General features: G+C 33.6%; 1 protein-coding gene across 1 annotated transcript; it reads right to left on the bottom strand.

Moving 5' to 3' along the window:
* Positions 1–288: 288 nt before the first annotated feature.
* Positions 289–21,063, bottom strand: LOC132743863 (metabotropic glycine receptor-like; the record flags this gene model as incomplete). Its single annotated transcript, XM_060732439.1, has 12 exons — positions 289–456; positions 1,142–1,247; positions 1,807–1,945; positions 2,816–3,030; positions 5,459–5,568; positions 6,538–6,606; positions 7,589–7,915; positions 9,194–9,320; positions 15,848–16,012; positions 17,061–17,228; positions 18,568–18,720; positions 20,925–21,063. Coding segments are annotated over 12 exons (1,886 nt in total), but the record flags the coding sequence as incomplete, so codon positions are not given.
* Between the last annotated feature and the right edge of the window lie 1,322 nt (positions 21,064–22,385).

Raw genomic sequence — 22,385 nt, forward strand, 5'->3', positions numbered from 1 at the left:
TTCAAATAAAAAGGGGCATAACTCCTAAATTTTCATTTCAGAATTATTGCCTTACAACTACATCTTTTCACGATTATTAAGAACATAAAGTTTTGTGCCGATACCTTTAACATTACTTGAGAAATTGGCTACATCATAGTGTTTGCACGACGATGAAGACGACGGAAACGTCGACGATGCAGCGTTCATAGAAGATCGACTTTTTCTTCGAAACAGACGAACTATGAATATATCATTTTGACAATTATCAATTAATTTAACTTTCATTTGCGGCACATCACTTTATTTCTAAAAGTCCCATTGCGTTTGTGTTGTTGCATGCGCCTTCAGTATAGCTGGTAGTGGAGAAATCTGGCTTTTCTTTATACGTCCAGTAACAGTCTGTATAGTTTGATGTGTTGTCGCCATTCCTGGGTTAGGTAGCTCGATATCCAACCTTTTCTTGATTGCCATAAACTATAGATTAAAGTAACAAATACATTCAAAATACATGTTTTGCATTATTGTACGATAACTTTGAATTGTGTTTTACTACAAATACATTTATGTCTATGACACCAAATTCTAAAATTCTCCACCTGAATTGTTAATCCAATCAAAATACTATGTTTTCGAAAAAAGTTTTTGGGGCTACTAGTATAAATTGTGGGCTATTAACGCTATAAAGAGGAATGTGAAAGTTTCTTCATAGGCAAAATACATAAAAATTGATCGAAATAAATCGTAAATTAAGTCAATTTTGTAAATGATTGTGTAGCAATTTTATGATGAAGTATAGTGTAGGCTGTAACCAACAAACGATTCTTCTCACAATTTTCATAGAAATTTACAATGCTTTATCTTTTAAACGTTATAATTGTTGAACTTATTTGACATTTTTTGTAACAATACATTGTTACTCTAAACATTCGAATAATTCTAATACAAACAAATCAATATCCGGTTAGTTATCTGTCGTCATTTTTTGAAATCGGCACATGCAATTACAACCGACGCACATGTGCAAGTCATATTTGCAGACGACATATTTCGAGTACAACCACATTGACGTATGCTGCACTAGCACTAAAATAATGGCATAAACCTATCACATCTATATTGTAAAAGATTAAGATTTAAATTGTAGCACTATGAAAGTTACCTTAGGCACAAATAAAATAAGGAGTGTGACTGTAGCGTACACCTGTAGTTGAGCAAACTGTATTAACAACATCATATCAGGACCAATGACTGAAATTAATGTTCGTCTGGAAAAAAAAGAAAAATGGTATTTAGGTACAGAGATAGATGACGAAATCCAAGTTGATATGATACTGTTTAATGTCAATATTCTCTAATAAACTATACAGTCATCTTGGCATATAAGAATATTAGAACAAATATACTGTCAAACAATTACAAGTATAGCCCTCTAATAACTATACAATAAGAACAAGTAAATTCATTGACGGCCTTGAATTGTTCAGATATTGAAGAAAACAAAATAATTGAGCCGCGCCATGGCAAAACCAATATAAAAATGGATCCAGACCAGACTTCACATCCGTGCATCAGGACCCATGCTGTTCGCTTACACACCCTATAACAAGTTGAGAAACTGATAGTGCATCCGCGCAGTCTGATCAGGATCCATGCTGGTCGCAAACCGATTATGTTGGTTTTGTCATGGCGCCGTCATATATCCTACAAAGGAAAGTGTGCTGACGTCATTCAGTTTATTGACGTCATTTGTATAGTAGTATACAAGACAGACAGACAGATGTTTGTTAAAGCTGTTTAAATCTGAGACAATTAAGGCATACTTACGACATGAATGACATAAAACTGCCAAGAATAATTGCGTTATAAACAGCCCATGTTATATGTTTACTCTCATTAAAGTGTGCTGGGGCTTTTCTAACGGTGAAACATAAGTATACGCCGTACAATAACAATATGATCTCAACTGAAAAGTAAAACATAAAACAATATCTTTAACCTTCTGGTCTATATGTTCTGTTAAGAAAAGAGCAATAAAGATATCAAGTTTAAGAAGCACGGATTATAGCTATACAGATGCGGAGCCAAATCAAAAATAATAATAGGAAGATAATTTATTAACGACTCGCTGTTAATTGCTACCTGACATTGAGCAATATAATTATGTTTCATGAAAGCTGGAAAAAAGGTGATCCCTCGGTAGCATTAATCATAATGAAATTACATGAATCGGTCTGATTGAGTCTGTACAGGAAGAATATTGAAAAAGTGAAACATCCCTCACACCCTAGCACCGGCTTGAGCGGTACTTAATTTTCACACTTAAAAGTGCTGGAATCAATGATTCTGAAGAACCAGAAAAATTACCAACACTGAAGGGAAATACGGGACAAAATTTTACGACTGTTTAAAATATTCTTGTAAAAGATCAGCAGCAGAAAGAAATGTTTCCTCTAAAACCATGACGAATAAGTGCTTGTCAAAGACACTGTTGCAATTCCCTATAAGAATTAGATGTCTTGATACCCTGTCCGCAACCCATATATAATGCAGACTATATAGAATTTGTCAGAGATTACATTTAGAGTGCCTAACATAGTTCTCGTTAGGTATACCTTTCAAAAAGTGAAAAATGCCCGAACCAAGTTCATTCCTACTCTTGTAAAAATGACCTGCAAGATGTTTTTGTCACTCTTTGAAATAGCAAAAAATGTCAATGTGCCTAATAAGGAGAATACGGTGAATATAATTGAATAATTGAAGTATTATATTCTTATTATGTTACAACTTATTATAACAGACTATTTATTTATTTATTTGCGTTTAAAGCTCTTACCTCCCATTACTGCATATTCCCACGGGCCAAAGTTGCATACATGAAATTTCAAGTCAGCAGACGTCTTGAACGTTTCAACTTCCGGTGGCTGACTAGCGTTCCATGCGCACAAAATGGCGATTGTAAGAAGAATCATAAGTGCAAACCTTTGTAAAAGCACCTGATCGGGAAGGCGAACACGTTTGTGAGTTCCAACAGAGAAAATCATAGATATTCTGAAATAAACAAAGCAATTATATCGTCTGTACTCATAAATAAACATATTTTTCTATTCCTTAGAATACGTGTTTTTTTCTTTTATGTACAAGTAAAACGCTTGAGGTTGGATTTAATATTATTGGTATATTATTGGAAAAGCAAACATGCATTTTTTGTTTAATAAATTTTCATTGTTATAAACGATCACATAAAGAAGATGCCAAACACATATGAAATTCTACTCACCCAGTTTGTTTACCTACATCATTGTCTAAGATCATACGAACCAAAATGCATTCTACACCCACCTTTATTGACCAATCAATCTAATAAACTCTTTGATATTAGATATATAATCACGAATAAAGTCCGTCGTTACACGAGACTTATTTGTTCATTTAATGTAAATGCCGTGATGTTAAAGGATAAAGATTTCCCATAACGAGAGTGAGTAATTAGAATAAATCTAAAAATTACAATCTATGTTGACTTCATTAGAGTAAATACAGCCAGCTTCCTCGTCAACCGACTTAAGATTTATTGCAGTTAATGACTAATTCTTAAAAGTTACATAAACGCTGCTGATCTATATATATAATGAATCCCAAACGTTAATGATAAGACGCATTCAACTCTTGCATTTAGAAAAAAAATCAAATAAAGAAAGTATCAGGAAATTAACTTGCATGGTAACAATTTAGAAAAGAGCTGTTTTCATTTATACACTTCCGGTTTTCAGATTTAATGTCTATCCCCACGCTATTCGTTTTTTTTCTTAGACTGTTTCCAGTGTTAAGTTGAAAGATAACATTTGATTTTATTTTTTGTCTTCCACCTCTATTTACAGTTGAAAGGCTAATTGGTGAGTCAATGATTTGCCAAAAGTGGTGTAATGATCTATAGTAGTATGTCAAATCCATTAAAATAGCGAAACGATAGACATTTGAGCCGCGTCACGACAAGCCTGCACATCCGCGCAGTCTAATCAGGATCCATGCTGTTTACCAACTCTGTTACAAGTAGAGAAACTGATAGCGAACAGCATGGATCCTGATCAGACTGCGCGGCAGCGCAGGCTGGTCTGGATCCATTGTGGTCGCAAACCTACTATGTTGGTTTTGTCGTGACGCAGCTCATTTCTCATTGAACAAGACGTGTGTGTATGTTTTCATTACTTTTAACATAAAACATCAACAACTACATAAACAAAAATTGTAATACCAGTACATAGAATTGGTTTAAGGCCTCGTGGTAGATTTCTGTCATATATGACATCATTCAGTTTATGGTGTGATGCAGTAAATTAATGTCAAAAGTGACAATATTTTTTTCATTACAGTGCAGTTTATTGTGTAGCAATATATAAATAACACATGGGTTTGTGGGTAACAGTAAAAATATCATCCCGAGGAAAATACTGTTACCCGAAGCATAGCCGAGGGTAACAGTATTTATACGAGGGATGATATTTTTACTGTTACCCACAAACCCATGTGTTATTTATTTTATTACCCCGAACAAATACTGTGATGATCTGAATTTGGCAACTAAATCTAACTGTAACAAAAATAAGCCAAGAGAAGCAATAACTAAACTGTCCTTACCTTGCAAGTTTTAAGTGCACTGTAGGCCTACTTGAGAAGCTGTTTTTCTTTTATTCTTTAAGCAAGTGATGATATCTACCAGTCATAAACATAAAATAAGCTGTGTTTTATTCAGAAAGCAAAACACTAACCCATTTATAAGGTTATGATCTGTGAAATCTGATCCTTCTACATCCAGAATATTCTTCGCATGGTTTTTGACAAAGTGCATTTAGAAAATAACGAGGATATCCTACAGATTTATGTCCACAAACTCTATCTGTAACGTTTCACTGGTTAAAATTGTTAAATTATCCTTTGTTGCATGCTTTAATTGTCTGCATGTTCCAGTTTGACACAAAATTATTTACATTACAATTACTTCCGTTGAAAACGGATGTTTCCTGTTGACAATTCAACAAAAAGATATTTTATACGCGAAAGGGACTCTAGGTTGCAAAGAACTAAATTTTATCAGAGTAATAGTTACTTCGGCGATGCCCTATCGTCAAAAATAAGAATGAATCGAGAGAAAAATGGCGGCCATTTTATTTCATTTTATTTAGAAAATAGACCACGTGACCAGATTTTATACTGTTAAAAATACTGTTACCTATGTAACAGTACAAAATTCGTAGTCACGTGGTACACTTGCATTAACAGTAAGAATAACTCCCAGATGCCTATGGGAAATTAGAATTACGAAAAAAGTGAGGGGTAATAATACACTTTGTCTTTGAAAACATTATTGCAAACAAAAGTAAAAATATAATTTGTATTTTCAAGTCACATGACTGTAAATATTTTTTGTGTCTGAATCTTTACTTAAACTATTACAAACAATGACTTGGTAGATAATTACCTCCATGTTTTCAATATGAGTGAACCATACATAATGAAGAATCCAAGATGACGAGGCCAAATCCTGACACTACACACTATATGTGACGCATCAGTATAATAAACGAAAAACTGAAACAAAACATTTACAACATTATTATATGAATAACACATGGGTTTGTAGGTAACAGTAAAAATATCATCCCGAGGAAAATAATGTTACCCGAGCCGTTAGTGGAAGGTAACGGTATTTTTACAAGTGATGATATATTGCTGTCACCCACAAACATAATTATGCGCTATTTACTTTATCAACCCGAACAAATATTTCATTGAATCACTGTTTCTATAGGTTTTTACTTTGGAGTTTTTTTACTGTAAAACGTACTGTTACATGTAACAGTACATTGTGACGTACTGTTACATGTAACAGTGCATTGTGAGGGATAATAGAATGGAGAGAAAACATACCCATTCATACGTGTGTAAAACACTAACGGAGGTGTATCAAAAGAACATTAAGCCTCTTGACACATACGCCTAATCTTGCTTTTCGTTCTATATCAGTTTAATTATCGATAGTTTCCTCACCTTTGATTTAGGTTTGGTCAAAAGATAGACTCTTTTTCAAAAGCTTCACGTGTTTTTCTCGCCCAGCTGCTAAAATTGTCGTCTGCCTTTGCAAGAAACATTAGCAGTCATCTGTTTTGATCACGTTTTCAATGCGAGTGTTTGTCAATCAACCCATTGTGTCGTTATGAATTTTATATATAACATCTTGTACGTGGTTTCTAATTCATCTTTACCCAAGTGCTCGATACAATATATACTATATATTCAGAATTTTGGTTTTGTTGTTGTTCTATTTAGTTGATACAAATAGATCAGTAAAGGTTAAAGGAACACGTTTTCATCAAACACGTGTTTGTCGATCAAACCATTGTGTTTTTATGAATTATATATATATAACATCTGGTACGTGGTTTCTAATTCATGCATGTATGTAATTAGTAAATTAGATAATATTTGATCATATACATGTAAAAAGATGATATTTCAACATATACATGTTAATTTATCACTTTGGATGTTATAGTTTACCTGTACACATATAAATAATCCGCCCAGACACATCAACTCGAGAAATATAGGACTGGCCGACTTTATCACCTAAAATAAATATACATACAGGTATCATCTTACAGGTGTCCTTAATTACAACCAATACCAATCTTATATATGTATTAATATGAATCGTATATATGTATTTGAACAAAATCTAACATTTTCCGTGTTTTATCTTAAAGAGACTCCACTAAGGTGTTTTGACAAGGCAGAACATGAAATATCTTCCCGAGATTGTGAACCAATTAATGAAGGTCTGGACGAACTACCTGCGAGCAAATTTTCAGACCATTCACTCAAACCCCCACACCACCGGTTCGTTTTTTCCAGGATAATCATTTTTATTGTGCAAATAAATTGTAACAATTGTGCGTTGTAACGCTTTTCACTGAAATCCGACAAAGAATAGCATTCAAAAAATCGATTCTCAATTTAATGCTGAGTATTTCTTTACTGTCCTTTGCAGAGATTTTTTTGTGCTTCACTTGATATTTGTAAGATTTTCAAATAATATGTGTTTAGGCCTTTGGACCTCAGTGGGGTTGACAAAGATGATGTAGTCTTCTTGACATTATGTTGGAAGTATAAATAAGCCGTGTCACGACAAATCCAACATAATGGGTTTGCGACCAGCATGGATCCAGACCAGCTTGCGCATCCGCGCAGTCTGATCAGGATCCATGCTGTTCGTTATCAGTTTATCTACTTGTAATAGGGTTTGTAAGCGAACAGCATGGATCCTGATCAGACTGCGCGCATCCGCGCAGGCTGGTCTGAATCCATGCTGGTTGCAAACACATTATGTTGGTTTGTCGTGACATGGCTCAAATATTGAATCTGTTACAGTGTATATATTGAAGCCTTGATAAAGATGGTATGATTTACTTCACATAACGTAAAAATGTTCAATATTGGATATGTTACAAAACATTAAAGCAAAAGTCATTTTGTTTTCAATTAAAAGCCAGAGTTTACAATTCCTTAAATAATTAGTACACCTAATATTATTATTTAAAGGTTTACCCACCAATTCGATTCTATACAAGTATGTAGCAATAGCAATCCCTATGATCCCGGCAACAGTTAATAAATCTAGAATTAAAAGTGTAATCATCAACGGTTCATTTCTACTATACAAGCACGGGGAATCGTCAACGCACGTGTCACATCCCTCAGCACAGACAACACATTGAAATAGTCCATCTTCTATGTTACCAGTCTGTCTGAAATACTCTTCTATCTCCTTGCCAGTGTACGCTTGTACTGATTTGGACTTGTCTGAGAAATAAAACCCATCCTTGCAGAAACAGTTGTAAGCCCCGGGCACGAATCCCATACCTGTCACTGGAACACACTGAAACATAAATGAACAAAGTTTGGAACGAAAATTAAACGATTTAGTAACTTTAAAGTTAAAAAAGTTATTTGTTTCCTATATTTCTACTTTTAAGTTGATGGATCTTCTTTTGAAATGTTACTTGTTGGGGGAGGGGGGTTATGTCACACCGACACTACAATGGTCACATGGCGACTTTCTAGCTTAACTGGTTGACGATGACCTCAGGTGGCCTTCAAAGTGTTATTCCAGGCTAAAGTAAACTGACGTTCCGTAAGCTGTCTGTATAGCTCCTTTACATGAAAGTATCCAAAGTCCCTTGCAGGATTTGAACTCACATCGATGAGGAGCAAGTGGTTTGAAGTCAACGATCTTAACCACTCGTTCATTGAAAGAGCATTTGAAAATAAATAAAAACATTGCATTATTTACACAGTAAACTTAAATGGCATCACATGATATTACATAATAGTTTACTCTATGTAAAAAAAGTTTGAAGGACTTGAATAATTCTGAGAAATAAACATTCAATTCATGTCGAGATTCGTTACTAATTCATTCGATCAAGTGTATACATGACCTTTCTTATCTGTTTAAATGAAAAAGTATCGCAAATGACTACATAACCGAAAGCATAAAAAATAAATAATTGCCAAAGTTTCCGGGTAAAAAAAATAGAATATCTAATTATAGCACTAACGGATGAAATTAAAGGATAACCCATGGGAAATTATTGCTTTTCATTTATTTGATATGAAATTACAGTCAGCTTACATTTATAATTTGTTTGTTTCCAAATAAGAAAATATAACGAGACAGTGCAATTTATTTTCTTATTTTCGAGATTGTAAAAAAAAATTTATACATGTTATTATGCTATCCTTTTTATAGCATTAATTAGTATGTTTTTTTTTCTAAGTGTAATCAGGGACGGGTACAGAACAAGGTTAGCTTGGAGCTGACATGGTGATGGAAAGTTTTGACAAAGAGAACAGAAAACAATGTGACATGCGAAAAGTGCGCGTGTTTGAAGACTGGGCCAGCATTTTGTGCGTGCAACAAAAATTGTAATAGATTTCCTTTATAAGTCATTTTATGAGTGGCAATGTACCTCTTATGTGTTGTGTATACTGCTATTCGCGCACCTGTTTATTTGGTTTAATATCATTGTCACATAACTTTTGATACATTAGGTGCATTTTCACCTGAGCAATGAAACCACAATAACTGTGTATGTTAGCTTGATAGATTCTATACACCCATTTAAAGGTTTGATTAAATGTAAATTTATAATACCTTGGTAGTTTTTTGACATTTGTGTGTGCCACGAAAGACGTCAAGGCCCGATGACGTGGCGTCCACGTCAATGTCACATTGGTTTATGTCAATGTATGTCAGCTCTATATCTATGGTTGCTACACCCCTGAAAATAAATTATAATCATGCTTTAAGAAAACACTTTAAATTAAAGAATAGTAATATATGTTTATAACAGATGAAACCAGATCTCGTTCACTTTGTAAGCTATTGGTTTAAACATATTTATTTTTTCATCAAGTTACAATATTCACATCAAACACAAAATTTATACAAAATCATGATAAAGTGGATTGAACTGGAAGCTCAAAGCTTATTGTAATTCTCTCCACTTCTAGCTATACATCGGTACATATTTTGGCGATACAGATGATTTAATAAAATTGTTACATCCAAGATAAAATATATTAACATTATTATGATTAGGAAAATAAGAAACAAAATTAGAAAAAAACAATCGAAAAAATAATCGAAAGAAAAACATAAAGAAGTGTAAAGAAGTTTAAATTAGGAATAAAATTCGACTAAAGAAAGAAATTATGAGAAATTTAAAGATATAAAGAAGTGTGAAGCTATAGAATTGCGGCGAACAGCAGAATGACACATTCATAAAGATGATGGACCTTTTCAGATCAGTTAAAACGTTTAGACTTTTCAATATAAGTGTGAACAGTTTTGAATATACTTTCATTCTCTCCAACTGAAAAAAGATGTGTTTCCTGAAATAATGGTTTTAAGAGAAACAATACAATAAGTATTGATAACATTTATCAAGAAAGGTCTGATATTAGCATACTGCCTACAATGCAAGAAGAAGTGAGAGGCTGTTTCGCGTAATCCACAGATACAAAGAGGTAATGATATGATATTTTTGGAAAATAGGTCATCTGCAAGTAAGCTACAATTTGTACGAATACGGGCATGACTAAATAATTTTATTTTTACGTTTTACAAAGTAGAAATATTGCGGTACAGTTTTTATTTGTTTAAACAATTCTTTCTTAAAAGTTGAAACAGTTGCTACATTTCTAAGAGATATAGGAAGTTCATTAAAGGCTCTAGTTGTTGCAGGGAGAAATGAGTCATAGTACAGCGATGTTCTAGCTCTTGGTAAACTACGATCTTCACGGTTACGGAGGAGATAATTTTCGTTATCAACTAATGGCGGACATAAATCTGAAAGATAAGATAGCGTTAGGTTGGACTTCATTTTGTAGAAAAGGAGTAGCTTATGTTTCTGACGTCTGGATTCTAAAGTGTCCCAACCATCTTCATCAAGAAGCTTTTGCAAAGAGACTAGTTTAGTTGCACCTGTAACAATACGGGCAGCCTCATACTGGACATTTTCAAGTGCGGTTTTTTGCTCAAGTGTACAATTGTCAAAAACTATATCACCATATTCTAATATTGGCCGAATAAATGAAATGTTTATAGTTTGAAGCGATTGTCGGTCAAGAGTGAACTTAAGTTTCCGCATTATATTTATGCGCTGATAAGCTTTTCCAAGTACATAATCAATATGAATATTCCATTTCAAATTATTTGCAAAAATTAGACCTAAATGTTTGTGGCTAGATACCTCCTGAATTTCAACATTGTTCATAAATACGTGAGGGTGATTTGGGGTGTGGTTTGGTTTACGAGAAATGATTAGAGATTCTGTTTTCTTAGAGTTGAATTTCACTAGCCACTTTGAGGCCCATCTTGATATTGTTTGTAAGTCTGCGTTCAAAGTTTCGGCAGCACTTACTGGATCTTCGACAGTGATGTAAAGACTGGTATCATCAGCGAACCGGCGTATATTAGCTCTCATGTCGGCAACAATATCATTGATAAAAATGAGAAAAAGAAGGGGGCCCAAGATGGACCCTTGAGGTACACCTGCTCTGATAAAATTCCACCTTGATGTTGCACCTGGAACAACAACCTCCTGTTTTCTGTTCGACAGATAAGAGGAGAACCAACCTATAAGATTTCCTTTAGTACCAAAACTTTTCAATTTATGTAAGAGGCCTTTATGCCAAAAGCTATTGCGAAAAGTACATTGATCCTTCACGAAAGGTAGGAAATTATCGATATCTAATGAAAGGAACAATAGAGCCTAAATGTAGATAACCGTTTTCCGTTTAGTATGCACAGTGTTCAATTGAAATTGATGTAGAAATAATCTTCCTTTTGTTCTCCAAAATAATGCCGCTCTCAATACCTGAAAATGACGTCACACACAACCATGCACGTCGAGTACTGTTTCTTGGTTTCAACATCATTTTAGCCAAAAACTATTGCAAACATGTACATGTTTCTGAGGTATGACAGTATCACATAAGTTTATCTTTTCCCAAAAACCATTCTACATTTATTAGTTGAAACGTATTTCTGTTAGTCTGTGACAGAACCGTAAGTTTTAATATTAAATAAATTATTTTCAAACCCGCTTCCTAGACTAACCACAGTGCTGTTGGTAGGCGCATGAGAAAACATGATGGCCCTAACCTATAGTTATACCCCCGCACAACAAAGTTTAAGGGGGGTATACTGGAATCAGCTTGTCCGTCCGTCCGGCCGGCCGTCCGTCCGGCTGTCCGTCGGTTTTTTCTTGTCCGCCCAAAAACTTAAGATTCCTTTGACCCACAGTCTTCATATTTGGCATGGAGGTTAGTCATGATTAGTAGATGACCCCTATTGATTTTGAGGTCACTAAGTCAAAGGTCAAGGTCACAGGGGCCTTGACTTCAAAAAGCTTGTCCGCCCAATAACTTAAGATTCCTTTGACCCACAGTCTTCATATTTGGCATGGAGGTTAGTCATGATTAGTAGATGACCCCTATTGATTTTGAAGTCACTAGGTCAAAGGTCAAGGTCACAGGGGCTTTGACATCAAAAAGCTTGTCCGCCCAATAACTTAACATTCCTTTGACCTTTAGTCTTCATATTTGGCATGGAGGTTAGTCATGATTAGTAGATGACCCTTATTGATTTTGAGGTCACTAAGTCAAAAGGTCAAGGTCACAGGGGCCTTGACTTCAAAAAGCTTGTCCGCCCAATTACTTAAGATTCCTTTGATCTACATTCTTCATATTTGGCATGGAGGTAAGTCATGATTAGTAGATGGCCCCTATTGATTTTGAGGTCACCAGGTCAAAGGTCAAGGTCACAGGGGCCTTGACTTCAAAAAGCTTGTCCGCCCAATAACTTAAGATTCCTTTGAACCACAGTCTTCATATTTGGCATGGAGGTTAGTCATGATTAGTAGATGACCCCTATTGATTTTGAGGTCACCAGGTCAAAGGTCAAGGTCACAGGGGCCTTGACTTCAAAAAGCTTGTCCACCCAATAACTTAACATTCCTTTGACCCACAGTCTTCATATTTGGCATTGAGGGTAGTCATGATTAGTAGATGACCCCTATTGATTTTGAGGTCACCATGTCAAAGGTCAAGGTCACAGGGGCCTTGACTTCAAAAAGCTTGTCCGCCCAATAACTTAAGATTCCTTTGACCCACAGTCTTCATATTTGGCATGGAGGTTAGTCATGATTAGTAGATGACCCCTATTGATTTTGAGGTCAAAGGTCAAGGTCACAGGGGCCTTCACTTTAAAAAGCGTGTCCGCCCAACAACTTAAGATTCCTTTGACCCAGTCTTCATATTTGGAATGGAGGTTAGTCATGATAAGTAGATGACCCCTATTTATTTTGAGGTCACCATGTCAAAGGTCAAGGTCACAGGGACTTTGACTTAAAAAAGTTTGTCTGCCCAATAACTAGATTCCTTTGACCCACAGTCTTCATATTTGGCATGGATGTTGGTCATGACTATAAGGTGACCCCTATTGATTTTGAGGTCACTGGGTCTAAGGTCAAGGTCACAGGGACCTTGACAAAAAAGCTTTTCTTCTCAATTGCTAAAGTATGTCCTGTCTGCAATGTATTGAATTTGACATTTTCACATTTGAAGCATAAAGAATACATAATTTAGCAATGCACTGGCTTAGTAACCTCAGATTTGGCAGGGAGGTTGTCCTTGAGCTCTAAATGACCACTGTTGAGTCTGACAAAGTGGTATGCGGGGGTATTCACGCCATTATAGTGGCAGTTCTAGTTCATTTTTTGACCTATAACACACTTTTTCATGCCATTTTTAGATGTAACTTTGCTGTCTCAGTTTAGAATTGAAAACACACTTTCTCCTTTGTTTTCGTGCTGTTTTTTTTTATTGGCCGAACTACATAAATCATTAATACTCCGCGAAAGAAAATAGATTTGGTAGATCATATGATTTATACCATTTTATTTTTATTTTTTTTAAATACCAGAATAAGCAGTTTATTTCCTACCAGCATTTCACATTACCAACAACTATGTCTATAATTCAAGATATGATTCGAACTCTTTTTTTCAATATTATAAACATGTACATGAATTTATGTCAATTTCATTTTGACAGGTGATCTGCTCCAATGTCTAAATTTAGAATGACATGTGAAATTGACGCTTTACACTGTTTATTTACTATTTCAGTACATATGTACTTATGCATGTGGGTATGAAGTTCTATTATGTATTTATGGAGTGAATTCCCCCATGATATATGATATAATTATGATACTGAATGCATAAATAATGGTTTTTCTATTTTATTTTTTTCCTTTTTTTCTATTGCAGATCTCTACCGGAACCATATATTGCTTAATTTGCTTTATTTGCATACATCCTCATGTTGATTTGTAATACCTTGAGTGAAAATAAAGTTTTCTGTCTGTCTGTCTGTCTGTCTTTCTGTTAAAATGTCAAAAGCAATTAACCTATAAATCTTTTGTATATTTTGTTGCGTGTTTGATCTTGTCGCAAAGCCAATTGAATGGAAGGCGTCTATTTATATCGCATTATCTTTGAAGAAAATCTAATTCTCTAAATAACAACATTTCAAATATTTATAAGCTAGATTTATATCATAAAAAACAATACTCCGATTCATTGTATCCATTTCATGTATATTATGTAATCCATTTTCAAAGAATCTTCAAGATATTATAAGTTTAAAAATATTTTTACTTTTAAATGTTTCAGAAAAACATCAAAGTATTCCTTTTGAAAGAATTGGCAGTGCAATTTTATAATGTTCAATTATCTAATGAGTATAATTTTAATTTCCGTAACATGTTACAATGCAGCAATTCCTTGTAAAGGCATTAACAAATTCTGTTTTGTTGCAGAATTCTTTCGTTGATAATCACATTTTTCTCTCTAATGACACAACCACAATTTAATGTTCACACGCTACACTTTCCGAGCGTAAATAATTCTGAATTATATAAACTTGACAGATAATTATAATATGTTTTCACGTTCAATGTCCTAACTGTAACATTTTTTTTTTCAGATTTGAATATTGACTACATGAACCTGTCGAGTTTGGAGACCACGCGTTTGAAAACAACCAAAGTACATTTAAACACAATGATGTTGTATTAACATAACATTATTTCAGTCAAAATTTATATGTTATAATATATGTGTTAGATTTTTCATCATATTTTTATTTATGGAATTATTATTTTCAATTAAATTTTCACATTTGACATCAAAGTAAAATGCATCTGTGACGATGCACAATTGAGCCACGTCACGACAAAACCAACATAATGTGTTAGCGACCATTATGGATCCAGACCAGCCTGCGCATCCGCGCAGTCTGATCAGGATCCATGATGTTCGCTATCAGTTTCTCGACTTGTAAAAGGGTTGGTAAGCGAACAGCATGGATCCTGATCAGACTGCGCGGAAGCAACCATGGTTCATGTTTTATATTTAGTCAAGCATTCATATACTCCTATGCATCCCAAAACAATTCTGAGAATTCAGTGCTTATGACTGTTTTTGTTTCTAACGGTCGGTTTGATATTACTATATAAGATAGTTTTTCTGAAATCTTGGCAGCAAAAACAAAAGGTTTAACTTGAAACGTTTTATTTTCAGCTAATTATCTTGTCATGTATAAAGATGAACCGTTAATGAATGATTGTATGAAAACGCCACGTGTAACATGAGAAACATCTATACATAACATAAAGTAACTCGGTCACATTGACTGTCTTATCACGGTCATTGACATTTCTAAAACATTTTTTTCTCTCTCTCCAGAAAACAGCTTTCTAAGAAAAAGTCATATTTTTAATTGTATGCTAATTCAAGAAACTAATCAGAAATAAAAGAAAATAAGATTCCATTAATGCTTGTTCATATATGTGTCTCAGTATGACAATTAAAAGCTAGAATCTAGATTGAATTATTTCATCTTGATTCCCCTTGCATGAGTAAATCAGTAAATTCTTTATTACAATAGTTTAATAATGTTGTTGACATAATATCCACATTCTAATTATTGTGGTTGATCTGGAAATCTTTAATTATAACCATTTCAATGTAGATCTACTTGACATATTTTGTTAGAAAATGTAAAGTGAAGATGAAAAATTAAGAAGTATACCAGCGTTTGCATAAATCATTCTGTTGGATCCATCCAATTTCATCGGATAAATTATTCCTTCCAGTAGGGTTAAAGTGCGGAACGTCTTTTGGCGTCTCTGATCGTAGAAATATTACAAAGTCTTAGTCAACGTATGTATACTTACTGAAAATGTGCAACGCCATTGGTCAGTTTAAATATAGGAGATGAGTATGTAACCATCCATATGTCACCGCCCCCACAGTCGTAATATGGATTCGTCCAATGTCCATCAGCAAGCTTGGCAATGGGATATTCCTCTTGTACTTCAGGGAGAAGACTATTATCTTGTCTAGAAACAATAGAAATATTTTTATTACATGACAAGTAATATAATACATGTATAATTGTTATTTCATAGCATTTTCACAAAATGATCTTTTCTGTTATTATTTTTAATAAAATTACATTCGTAAAATGATTTTTCACTACGAATAAAAATTAATTTTCGATCACTAATTAAATTTTTATCATAGTCAATCAATACACACTCGGAATTAACTGATGCCCTAAAAAGCTGATGATTCTAACAAGTTGTATTGGTATCATACTCCTGGCAATTTATCTTAAAAACAAAACAAGCACATTTAGTTTATACAATATATATTTTAGTTCGATTACGAAAAAAGCATTTTAAAGCTTATAGACACACTTTCGAATGCATTCTGTATCCGGTATTTAGTAATTAGTCTAAAGGACTCAACGGTGTGTCCCTGATGGTGTTTTAACGCATGCGCCTAGCAGTCCTTAGATTACTAGTCCGATGTGTTTACCACTCAGCAACGCCGCCACTGTTTGTAAGCAGTATTGCAACAAAGCTGCATAGCAAATCAGATTAACAAATTGTAAAAGTTATAAAATTGCACTTAAAGTAGCAAAAACAGGTTCAATAACATTGCTTCATCATTTTATACCGTAAAGAAATCCATACTAATTTACTAATTTCACAATTCTACATGAGTTGACCTTGTAGTCGTGTAGATGATCAAGTTTTGAAAAGCGATTTGTTAAGAACAAGAAATAAACATTCTTCAAATAATGAAACTGGTCGGAAATACCACAATATCATGTATTAAGTATAATTATTATATGATAAAAATAGAAAAAAATATAAGTTGCTGTTGAAAACATGATAATGTATACTTTTTATAAGAGGAATGTTGAGTGTCTGATCAATCATTTTGCTTAAATTATAAAATTGTTATATAATACTAGCTATATATCATGGCAGCTCTATCTGGTTGAGGAAGACATAGATGCTACTCAATGATTAAGGTCTTTCAGGCACATTACGCCTTAGAAATGAAATAATGGACCTTTAAAGTAAAAATGTATCTTACCTGTACTGAATACCATCTTTTGCTATAGTAACGTTACTCCAGTTTTTGATCTTGACACTGTTATACCATTCTGTTGTCGGATCAAGGTAATTGTAATTGATTGATATATCATGTGACCGCACTGTGTTATTTTTCTTGTATGCATAGGGACAGAATATGTTATATTTACTGAAAATAATAAGGTCATTTTAATTGTTAGAAAACCTATTTTAAACAACAACTTCTGCTATTTCTCCTATTACAAAATAAGTGTAAATTTAGAGAAACAGAATCCCTAAAGAAAGCCCAACACGACAAAATTGGAAATGTTGCTGAGCCTGTTCATGTACGGTACTGGAAAGCGCTAGTGACCGTTCACGTCCCCCCCCCCCCCTCCCTACCTCCGGGTTAAGCAGAATTCAACATTTAATCATGGTTATAGTAAAATTTTGAATTAAGAAACATCCTCAGATGTGTTCTTACGGCGGTCAAAGACATGCTTTACATAATCCCGTTAAGACTTTTATCACAAATGAGTCACATTTGCTACAATAGAACAAAGTTTAAAAGGACTTAAAGTATTTACCACTATAGGTTAGTTTTGTTGTAACGTAAAACTTGACACTAAACTGAATATACATGTATACGTTTCTTTCCACATTGTCAAAGATAAGTGATAGATTGTGTGTTAATTATTCCTAAAGTAATACATTTGGCATTTGAAACAAATAAACAAAGATATAATTGTTTTTTTGTTTTATTTTGTTTTGTTTTTTTATATCGAAGAAAAAAAATTAACATTCACTGTAAAATCTATGATAACATTTGGTGTATAACCGTTTGTGTCAAAATGTTATCAGTCAAAAAAATATAACAAGTTATCTTATATACGGTACATGTAGTAAGAATTTAATCTTCTGACTATTGTTACGTTTAACGATCGTCAAGACAATATTTGTTCATGTACAAGATATTGATTTCACCCTATTTCTCATCAAATTAAGATTTATCTATGGTACACTGCTGTCAATGCAATACCAACAGCTCTGCTTTAAATTACGAAATAAGTAAATAGTTAAAAAATCAAAGACAACAATGTAAAACCCATGTTTGACTATATTTGATGGAATTTGGAAAACATCAAAAAAGTGTTTCATTGAATTTATATCGTAGACTTAGTAAAATGTTACACCTGTTTCATTTCAAGTTGTATTCTATATGGATCATTTATGAACAATATCTTAAACATATAAGAACGTTAGGGAAAATTCGCCTCATAAGGTGTGTACAAGACTGTTATTTCATAGGCTACCAATTCTTCTGTGCAGTTAGAATTGTATGAGTTGCTGCATAATTTTACTTTTTATTAAAGACCATTACTGGTAAAAATTGTTTCCAACAATTAGAAAAGTAATTGATTGAAATAATTGTAACATAATATAGTTGTTCAATATTCCTAATATTAGATACCTGACTAAAGAATTTGTGGAATTAATAACAATTAAATTTATTAAAGAAATCCACAAACCTGTAAACACCATTTTCAATAGCAATAGCAGATCCAAAGATTAACGAATCTCCATGAACATTGTTTCTAACAAGAAGAAAGAATGTTTCGTCTGTAAGCGAATCCAATGTTCCATCATTGATTTGAAGGATTTTTGATAAGAAATTGGCTGTTCTGAAAAAGTTATGTTCATATCTGTTATTAAAGATATATTATGCTCATCATTGAGTAAAATACTTCAATCATAGAATTTGTTTTTGAAATCTATGAATTTCTTACTAAATATGTTTCATTTGAATAAAAGAATGAGTAAACTGTATATGAGAAGCTGCATTATATTTTGAAGGTCAAGTAAAATTTGTTTGTTTTTTTTTCTTTAAAAATGACACTATATATTCATATTGTGACCACCTAAAGTGTGTAAAGTTTAAAACACATCATATCTACTTCGGATGAAGTCAAAACATATTTATTTTATATTGACAAAGAGACTTTGTAGCAATTATCAATATTTTTAATATGAAATTTGAGCATAGTTTATGTCAAATTTATCGGTATATAATGCTAGAGTTTTTGAGTGCATCATTTAAAGTAAAGTAAAGACTTCTTTAATGACATCAATGCCCTTTATAGATTTGCTAGTCTCAAAGCATGTAAGGAAGACATAATTATGTTTGTATTTTTTATGTCAATATATCATATCTTTTATCGGTCACAATTTTTTTTAATATTCATTCTTTTTTAATTAAATGATTATTAAGGAAAAAAGTATTTATATTACTACAAAGCCTATAGTAAAATACAGTTTAACATTTTATAATATGGACCTCAGAATGTACACAAAATGTTTCATAAACGAGACAATACTACAGTTATCTAATTATTGAAAAAAAGACGCGAATTTTATACGAACGAGTATATGCATGTATTATTCACGTTAAGGTTTGCAATGAAAAAATAATTCGAAGCATTTGTTTTCTTTGAAAAAAGACATGCTGATGCAAAGCATTTCTTATATTGAAAAACTTTCAATTATTTTATGAATTTCCTGTAAAGCAAATAAAGAATGATGTTTGATGTAAATGTACATCTCTCCGATGGTTATAAGCGATACTAGGTAAAGTTATTACATTTCCATATGGTTGCTTTTAGTAAACTTAGATGATATAAGTAAATATGGTATAAACGCTCATAAAATGCTGTAATGTGATGAATAATGATAAGTCTTTACTACTTAGAAAACGTAACATTAAAGCCTCGAGGAGCTATTATACTTAAAACGTTACAGTTCACACTGTGATAATTTATTCTGTTTTTAAAAAAACTGGATCTCCGTTATAAATCAATATAATCTGATAAACTACTGACATTTTGTGTGTAAAAATTATTTTCAAAGTGTCATTTGCAAGTAAAACCCCTGTCACACTAGGACGGCGTTCTCACGGCGTCCAGTGAAACTTCAGAACGCCGAGGTGAGCGCAGTAAGATCGCAAACATCGCCGCAGCATCGCCGTAGCATCGTTGTGGCATCGCATAGGACGCCGACCGATGGCGCGCATTTTGAGCATGTTCAAAACAAACGCCGTCACTCGGCGTTCTAAAATGAGCGCAGTGGGATCGCAGATAGGACGCCGTAGCAACACCGTAGCATATCCTACAACGCAACAGGAGCACCATGAAAGCGCAAAAAGAACGCCGAATGAACGTGGTGGTTATCCACGGCGCCTGTACGGAGTTTGTGCGGCGTCCTTACCGCGCTTATACTGTGTGTGCACGGCGCTTTTACTGAGCTTTACGATTTCAGGGCAGTGTGAATGCCGCGAGAACGCAGTATGAGCGCCGTAAATGCGCAGTGAAAGCGCAAAGAACGTCGTAGAAGCGCGATCCGAACGAAGACAATCGTCAAATAAAACGCCGTGAAAGCTCCGTAACATCGCCATGATCGCCCTGGGGACGCCGTGAAGACTTCATGAAGTCTTTATGTCAACAAAAATATAACATTTTTTATTGCGATCTCGCGGCGCTTTGTTAAATTTTACAACGCCGTGCAAACGCAGTGTAAGCGCAGTCTGGTGTGACAGGGCCCTTAGAAAACGATATGAAAGAGAAATATATTCGAGACAATTCTTGTAAAATATCCAAAATGTCTGCCAGAAAAAAGCCATCATTCTTAATCAAATGAATCTTATCTTAGTGGACTTTGCAGAGCGCGTTATATATATATTCCTTTTTCAGGTTTGAGTAAAGATTAATTACTAACATTAAATATAAATACATATTGTATGATTCACTGTTGATTTGTCTGATTATTATTTTAATCATCATTTTTTATATATACATATTTTAATAAAAAAATTAATCAAATTATGGTAATATACCTTATAGCAGGATCCGTATACTGGTTCCACGCCTTGACGTCAAACTGAAGGGGAAGGACTTCCCCAGTTCCCAACCCACAGTTACTGTCCCTAATTTGAAACACATATTCCAAAGCTTGTTGGGCGGTATTTATATCAGCTGATAAGAAAATAAAAAAAATGCAAAAATTTATGATGACACAGAGGCTATTGACCTTATGAGTAACTTTGTAATGATTTTAGGATTTTCAAACAAACAAAAAAAAAGAATAAAAAATGAAAGTTAAAAAAATGAATAAAATAAAGTTACATAAGAAATAAATCAAATCTTTACTTTTAAAACAATATTGCCGTTGTTTTTTCGATTTTGGTGTTTGTTTTTTTTAGGTTAGAAAAAAAAATGCAAAAATATATGATGACACAGAGGCTATTGATCTTATGAGTAACTTTATTTATGTAACATATGAAATGAAATATGCCACCATAATATGTCTCATTATAATGCTTGTTTGAAATTATAGTTAAGTACACGTTTATCTGTTAAATAAAATTCACGAGAGAAATGGGTGCCAAATAAACATATCAAAAGAAACTATATATGAGCCGCGTCACGACAAAACAAACATAGTGCGTTTGTGACCAGCATCGATCCAGACCAGTCTGTGCATCCGCGCAGTTTGATCAGGATCCATGCTGTTCGTTTACCAACTCTATTTTAGGTAGAGAAACTGGTAGCGAACAGCATGGAGCCTGATCAGACTGCGAGGATGCGCAGGCTGGTTTAGATCCATGCTGGTCGCAAACCCATTATGTTGGTTTTGTCGTGACACGGCTCATATGAATATATCATCTGCAGTTAGGTTTTACTCAATACGGTATAAGTATATTCAAAATAATTATTTGAATCAGCTTACCACAATAAACTCCAATTGTTAAAGCCAAATAAAACGATAGTAAAAGTGTACACAGATTCACCATCTTAAAAAATCAGTATTAAACGATTATAAACGTTATTAACTTTATGTCAGGAAAAGAATATTTTAAAATGTTCTAAATATATGTATAATGATTTAATAAAGGTCCACGCTGTTTGACGGAGGAGTTTGAGAAAGTAAATAAACGACTGTCACAAGTCTATAGCTAGCGTTCACACAATATTGCTGGAACAAGCAAAACATCGATTTACTTGCCGCAAGGAATCACCTTTTTTTTATTTATCGGCCTTTTATCATCAGTAAATCGCGAACGACGAAGTATAATGATCACCTGTTTATGATATATAGAAAACAGCAGCCTATTGCATTCAGAGACAACAAAAGCAAAACATCCAATTACGGTGTTTACATCATATTTCCATTAAAAAATAACAAGAAATGTACAAAAAGTGTACTTGCTTTTGATGCTATCAAAGGTAATTAGCTTCATTTTTTCCTTGATTTTTACTTACCTTACATCATGTAAGTGATTCTCTTTCTTCACATA

The sequence above is a fragment of the Ruditapes philippinarum genome, unplaced genomic scaffold, assembly GCF_026571515.1.
Source record: "Ruditapes philippinarum isolate M1 unplaced genomic scaffold, ASM2657151v2 ctg5517_1_1_1_1, whole genome shotgun sequence".
Taxonomy (NCBI): domain Eukaryota; kingdom Metazoa; phylum Mollusca; class Bivalvia; order Venerida; family Veneridae; genus Ruditapes; species Ruditapes philippinarum.